The sequence below is a fragment of the Brassica oleracea genome, chromosome C5 (assembly GCF_000695525.1).
Source record: "Brassica oleracea var. oleracea cultivar TO1000 chromosome C5, BOL, whole genome shotgun sequence".
NCBI lineage: Eukaryota > Viridiplantae > Streptophyta > Magnoliopsida > Brassicales > Brassicaceae > Brassica > Brassica oleracea.
In genome coordinates this window covers 14,013,470-14,021,471 of record NC_027752.1, presented here as the reverse complement: position 1 = coordinate 14,021,471, position 8,002 = coordinate 14,013,470, and the positions used below count along the sequence as shown (strand labels likewise).

Genomic DNA, 8,002 nt, shown 5'->3' with positions numbered 1-8,002 from the left:
CTTGATCGTTTTCTGGGTCTCTGGGTCCTCACGGTTTGGGAGAACGGCCTCTTCGAAGTTCCGAGACAGATTCCTTTTCATTTAGGGTTTTAGGGTTTTAGCTATTTGGTTTTAGGCTCAGGGTGTTAGAGGCTATCGTGCTGATAACGTGTTGTAAACTTAAGAATTTAGAACTGTAAGTTTCTGTATATTATTAATGAATAAGTACCACCTTGGTTTACAGAGTCTACATGAGTCTGTAAATGTTTGCTGCCAAAAAAAAAAAAATTAATGAATAAGTGTTCCCTTTATATAGGAGTTACAAGAGAGATAAATGGAAATACAATAATAGGAAAGATTACAAATCATAAATATAAACGAATTAGGAAATATGCAAGTTGTAGCCGCCTCTCTCTCCTCTCCAAATCTCGCGGCCGCCTCTCTCTCTCTAGGGTTGGGCCGTCTCTCTCTAAGTATATGGGCCGGTTATGGACATCAATTGATTTATAACAATTATCGAATTATGATATAATGGAAAAAGTTTTGAATACACTCAGATTTTATTTATGGAAACGTAAGGTGAGACTTCATTCATATTTTCAAGATGCCCATCCTTTTATCGAAAATAAGTTGTAAATAAATGTTCTTCATTTTTTATGTAAAAAAATAATAATCTAGAATGCACTGAATTTTCCTCTTTTCTTGTCCAATCGATGTTTTTTTCTCCCTCGTTGAATTCAATTTTATAGGTTACGTGTTTGCATGACTGAAAAAAAAACGCTAATGTTTTTTTAAGATTGTCGTGAAATTCTGAAGCAGACTTTTTTCCTAGTGTGGAATAGACTTTTCTTAGAGCAAACGTTGATCATTTTTTTCCTCAACATTAAATACATTTATACATATAAACATTCGCTTTCAAATGAAAGTAACCACATTAATGAACAACAACTCGAAGAGCCCATTGTGTTTTGTTCATACTGATTGTTTACGGGGGACCCTTGTTTAGGTAAACAACCACACAGCGAACAAACCTTACGATTTGGCATGCATGTCGGCCGAAATATCTTGAATTGTCTGAACGATTACGCAGGATCGTAAACTGGAGACTGGAGAGTGCAGAGTAACAAAGTGATATTCCTAAATTGCCTAAAGTGTTACTCTGTAATGATCGGATACAATCATATAGTATTCGAAAAAAATTCCACTAGATTCTCCGAAGATGTCGACTTCTAGTCCTAGATTTCCTGACTCGTTATTGTTCTTTTAGCGTTAGTTAACTCTGTGTTGCATATCTTTATGGTCTGTTTAGTGAAATGTTAAGCCTATATTTCTGTAAAGGAGTGACTAGGCCCGAGCATTTTATCCTGATCCAAAAATCTGAACCAGAATTGGTTGGATATGGGTAAATGTCATTTTACCCCATTCGATCTTGTTGTATAGGATCCACGGTCTTAGACCCAACACGACCAAACCCAAAACTCGATAGGACATCCGAAATACCCGGTTTAACTGGTTTTAGGTTCAAAAAATGATGGGTCTTGACTATATTATAACCTGTTTGAGTGTTGATTCAAGGTAAATAGCATGACTTATTTATAGCTGTTTCTATTTACCAAATTTAACATTTTCCGATGTTGGATGTTTTAACATCATTTGATAGGATATGTAATTAAATTTAAATGATATTAACATACATATTATATTTTTAATATTAATGTCTATTAAATGATGCTTTCTACTCATATGTTTTTTTGATCATGTGTATCTTTAATAGCAAAAACTTTAAATTACTGATAACAAAATTTTCATTGTGGGATTAATAATTTTAGTAATTTATAATTTAAAAAAAATTATCAATGTTAGTTCAAAACATTTATCAAAAATAATTATTCAAAGTAAATTTTGAAATTAAAATATTTATTTATTCAATATGGTTTATAGTTTAATTTAGAATGATATATATACATTTATATTTTAAATTTTAATGATTAATTAAGTTAGACTTTTATTTATATGATTTTGTAATCATTTTTATTTTGTCATAACAAAAATTTTAAACCATGGATCGCAAAATTTGAATGTGAGACTTTTAACAGTTTTAGTAATTTATAGTCATTTTTTAAAATTCAAAATATAACATATACAGAAAAATCTAAATTTTTTATAATATGGTTATTGTGATTTTTTTTAAATTATTTTAATAGTTTAAAATTAAACAAATTTGATAGAAGATACATTATTTTTTTATCAGATATTTATTATTCAAAATCATTAATTGTCATATATACTTTAGCCACATTAGGCAATTCCGTAATCTTTATTTAAGGAAATAATAAATGACATTAATAATGAATTTATGGTTAGTTTAATAAAAAACTTATTATATAATTAGATGGACCAACATATAAAAAGATCAAACTTAAACTGCAATCAAACCCAACGTAAGGTACGAACTCTAATTGAAATACCACCAGACCACATTAAAGCAGTAGTAACTATCCTACAAAATAACTAATATATAGATATTTATACGAAAATTCTAAAAAATGTTCAAAGTTAAATATTTGTTTAATACCCGAATCGACCTGGACTCAAATTGACTCGAACCGAACTCGAACCTAGAAATTGTAATTATCCTATTAAGTTTAAATATCTAAGACTCGAAACTCCTGGATCCGACAAGACTCGAACCAAACCCGATCGTAGACCCAAATGCCGGTTCAAAAACGTTTAATGTCAGGAAAAAATGGCTTTTTGGCATTTTTTAAAAAATAGTTAAAAAATAAAATTTAATCAAATTGTTTGTTATTTTATTGTTTTGCATGAGAATTTTCAAAAATAAATTTACATTTTAAAAATATATAACAAAATTTAGCTAAATATTTAAATCTAATTTTGTTTATTAATTTTTTTTAAAACATTGTAAAAGTAAAGACATTTTTTGGACCCTTGGGCACAAGAAGGTTGTACTCCCCCCCCCCCCGTTAGAGAGATTTGGAACTTACCCAGTTATTCTATAATACTAGATGATAATCGGCACGTATGCGCGAATGAGTTTTTTATGCTAATGTTTGTTCATTAAATGGTTTTAACATTTTGTAACACCACAATTTTTATCGATTGTAAAATGACGAATACAAATGTTGGTCTATTAAATGTATCTCCATTTTAATTATTTTAAGACTTCATATGCAAAAAAGAAATTAAGTTTTGCGCCTGACACAAATCACCAAAACCATATGGTCAACATCGATTGAAAAATGAAGAAAGAGGATTAGGTTTTCTGCTCGATTTATTTACTACTGACTCTTCATACGTGATTTCATTTTATACCTCTATAAAATTTTGCCTTCGTTCCCTTTTTGTTTCATTGATATGAGTTTTGTTTATTTTTAACTTTTTCTATGAATTTGGTGAATTACATAAATGTCAATTTTACATCTGTAAAATTTAATTCCACTTCAGATACATATCTAAGAATCAAATCTTTGAAGAAAATCACCAGGAATCTAACATATCAAGTTGTTATATAATATAAGTGATGACTCGAAATATAAATGTATGTCTAGTATATGGTCACCAGTTCGGTCTAAAAATCATCTAATTATAGAACAATAAAACAAATTACTTATTTTATTAACTTACGCTTTTTAATTTTAGTTACTTAAGAATATACCAATAAAAGAAATATATAATATTTTACCATTATAGTATATATAAACTATGTATAACTAAGAATTGTTGGATTTATTAAATGATAAACCAGAAAAATTATAATAAATAGTTCAAATATCTCATTCTTACAATTATAATAGCTAGATATTAGGGAGAAACAAATATTAAACGAATGATCAAATCTCTTATCCTTTGAAAAAACTCAAAAATAAATGGGTGAAATGTTGTCATGATATTTCATTAAAAACTTTTTTTAGGAATAAATATCAAGACTAAATTATTTAACATGAATAAAATAATATATATACATATGCAAAGTGCTTCCAATATTAAAAATTACTTCGATTTGAAGAAGTGTATTTCTCGGATTGTCATGATCAAATAACATATTAGAAACCACATGTTTAAAAAATAATTTGTATACATAAAAATATATACATTAGATTAAGCACATAAATCAAAACCAATACCTTTTTTTAATTTACAAACATGTTTTTTTTGTAAATAAATCAAAACACTCATTTTATTTAGCTTATATGGTATATAATTAAACTTTAGTGATATTGACATCGATATATATATATATATAGTATATTTTAATATAAATATTTATTATTGACACTTCCTACTCATATGATTTTATTAACATTTGTGTGTTTGCTGTAACAAAAATTTAAACAGTTAATCACAAAAAATTTAATATGAGATTTTTCAATACAAATTTTAAAATTAAAATAAGATCTCAATAATTTTTCATTGCAAATTTTTAAAATTTTAAATTAACATATTTATATATTTTATATACTATATATATAATATGAGACTTCATATTTATACGCTTTATGATCATTTGTATCTTGCTTGAACAAAAAAATTAAACCATTGATAACAAAATTTTCAATATGAGACTTTTACCATTTTTTAGTAATTTATTGTCGTTTTAAAAATTTAAAATATAACATATAAAAAAAATCTATTTTTTTATTATATGCTTGATGTGATTGTTTAATTTCTTTTAATAATATATTTTTTTATAAAAAGAGGATACAAAAATTGTTATCATATATGTATTATTCATAATCATTAATTTTCATATATATGTTATTCACATTAGATAATTTTGTAGCTTTTATTTAAGGAAATGAAGATTATTCTTTGGTACACTACTAATCAATTTAATAGTTAGCTTAATAAAAAATATAATATATATTTATGTGAACCAATTTATTTTTCTAAGGATTCTAAAAATCATCGTAGTGATGACACGTGACTATCAAAATATGTTGTAATGCTACATCATTAATTTATAGGGGATGATATACCATTTGTATTTTAGTCTTGTATGTAGGTGTACCAATACATTTCCTTGTTTACAATACATTTCCTTGTCAATATTGTAAAAGTATGAATGAGAATTATAATATTTTAACATGTTTTGGTATTATTTATGTAGTTTTGTTGGTTAACTAGGAGTTTTCCTGCGCCATGCGCAGAAATAGTAATTTTTAACATAACATTTTTTATTTCAAAAGAAAATTTTGATTTATATTTCAACATTATTAATTTATATTTTAACTTCAATAGTTATAAAAAATCATAAACGTATTTTTGTAATCATATTTTTCTTTATTTGGTATAATTATTTAAATTTGATATGATTTAATTTTTAATAAAGATAAAATTAGATTTTATAAAATTAGTTTTAGTTATATTATTGTGTTTAATGATTATTTATTTTAAATATATATATATATATTTACATATAAATATAAATTCTAATAAATTTGAGAATTTGTTTGTTTTAGTTAAATTGAAAAATCTTTTTATTAATTTAAATGATGAAGATGAACAGATAAATTTAAATAATGTTTAAATATTTAACTATCAAATTTTTTTGGATTACTGTTACTTTATTTAGTTTATTTTTATTAATGTGTGATGCATATATACATATAAATTATTATTTTAATTGTGATATATGAATTATTAATATATTTAATAGTTTACCATAAATAAATATTTATATGGAAAATTGACATCAATGATGATATATGAGTTATTTTTATTACCGTATTTAAAATCCCTGCAAAAAAATTTAAATTTTTATAAGGAAATTTTACATCTCACAATTAATATGATGACATGTCACTATTTTCTATAACCATGTCATCTATTTTAAGTGTCATTTCATCTTTTTCAGCGAGTTTTTTTCAGTGAAAATGATTGTAGTGTCGACATGTGTATAAATCACTTCGCAAATATAGTCTAGGGGATAGTTGGCTATTACCAATGCCCACATAACTTATTATTATTTTTTTCTGTTGAGAACATAACTTATTATTGTTGATATTTGATAAGCATCTATATGATCGAAGAGTAATCAACATTATACTACATGAAGCGAACAGGAGGAATACTCTGCTCGTTCTTAAAGAAATTCTCAGGATCATACTTTGCTTTTACTTGCATCAATCTCTTCAAATTCCCCAAGAAATATTTGGTACCATAGATCTTAGCTTCATCCACGTCTGTCTCACCACTAGGATTGCTTCCAATATCGATGTCTCTGTAATTAAAAAACGCCTCTCTCGGGTTACTTGACACGTACGGTTCCGCAACCTCATAGAGCTCCCTCATCAGACTAAGGGTGGTCTCTGTCTCGCTTGCGTCCAACCATGTCGTAGAGTATTGAACCTTGAACATGTTTCCTTTCCGATGAGGATACGCCGTGGCGTTGGCCGGAATCGTGTCCATCACTCCACCGTAAGTGTTCATTTGCATCCACACTGTGTGTTTGAATTCAAACATTTTCTTCCAGAGCTTCTCGAACCCTTCTTTAGGTATTGGTTTCTTGACGTAGTCCGATTTGCTTTTGAAGAAGATTGGATTCGTAGGTCTTTCTAGAAGAACACTCGGTGGTGTGCCTTCAGGGTAATCAGCCCAAAACAGCGTCGTTTCGAACCAGCTCATTTCGTGACAATCTTCACGTTTTAGCCCTAACTCAGGCAAGTTCTTGTTTAGTAACGCCATCAGCTTGTCGGCACGACCCAAGAACTGAGCGTAGAACACAACCGCGATGGTTCTCTCGCCACGTTTTGTTCCGTTTACAACCTGAGGCCATGCTCTAATGAAAAGATCTTCAGGGAACTTGGTGGAGACAAGCTGCCACTTGTAGAGAACATCAGTGCCTCCTTGTTCCAATGTTTTGTTAACCCTAAACACTGTCATGATCTTTGGAACTTCCACGAGGTTAATTTTCCAAGAGAGGATAACTCCGAAGCTCGCACCCCCACCTCCACGAATAGCCCAAAAGAGATCTTCTCCCATGGTAGCTCGGTTCAATAGCTTGCCGTTGACATCAACTAATAGAGCATCAACGACATGATCCACAGTGATTCCATATTTTCTTATGAGATTACCGTACCCTCCGCCGCTTATGTGTCCTCCTGCTCCCACCGTAGGGCACACGCCAGCTGGGAACGCTAGCGTTTTGCTTGCGTCTTTGATCTTTACGTAGAGCTCTCCCAAGGTGGCACCAGCTTGAACCCAAGCTTTCTTGCGTGACACGTCAATGGTAATTGACCTAAGATTGTGCATATCAAGAATGACAAATGGAACAGAAGATATGTAAGAAAGGGCTTCGAGGTCATGACCGCCACTTCGGGTACGGAGTTGTATACCGTTGGTCTTTGCGCAGACCACGGTGGCTTGAACATGAGATACATGTTCTGCCACCACGATGGCTAGTAGGTTTTGGTTAGGGCTCGAGTACCTCTTGTTTTTCGTGTAGGAAAAGTAAGAAGACAAGAAGGTGGAGGTGTTATCGGGGGTGAAGATGGCGTCAGTGATTGGATTCTTCGGACTAGTTCGATCGTGAAGGCATTTGATGAAGGTTGCAGAGTTTGGTTTCGCTACTGCTACTTCTAAAACCGAAACCAAAAGAACAAGACACAAAACAGAGACTGTATCCTTCATTTTTCTCTCTCGATAGATGTCTCTATTAGGATTTTAGCTTATAAAATAAATAAAAAGGAACAAAACTTAGATTCAACTTGTAGGGTGAAACTTTAAATTCACATATGTTTCTAAAACCAGCAATTAAAGTTACACGTAGATAATTAATTAAAAAATATTAAATTTATTTAAAAATAATTAAAAAATAATAATGTTAATTTTAACAACGCTGACGCCACCAGCTAAACCGTGAACCCGAAATCTTAAATTCTCAACCCTAAACCATAAATTTTAAACCCAAACCCTACAGCTTAAATCCAAATCCTAGACCCTAAACCCAAACCGTATACTCTAAACCCAAATCTTAGACCCTAAACTCAAACCGTAAACCTTA

The 8,002-nt window shown here is 29.6% G+C and overlaps 1 protein-coding gene across 1 annotated transcript; it reads right to left on the bottom strand.

Moving 5' to 3' along the window:
* Positions 1 to 5,899: 5,899 nt before the first annotated feature.
* On the bottom strand, positions 5,900 to 7,701 carry LOC106344057 (reticuline oxidase-like protein). The gene has a single exon (XM_013783438.1). The coding sequence runs from the start codon at positions 7,627 to 7,629 to the stop codon at positions 6,046 to 6,048; it is 1,584 nt and encodes a 527-aa protein (XP_013638892.1). The 5' UTR covers positions 7,630 to 7,701; the 3' UTR covers positions 5,900 to 6,045.
* Positions 7,702 to 8,002: the final 301 nt, after the last annotated feature.

Bases quoted from the DNA above. Each gene is read 5' to 3' on its own strand.
- LOC106344057 (XM_013783438.1), bottom strand. From the start codon at position 7,629: ATGAAGGATACAGTCTCTGTTTTGTGTCTTGTTCTTTTGGTTTCGGTT.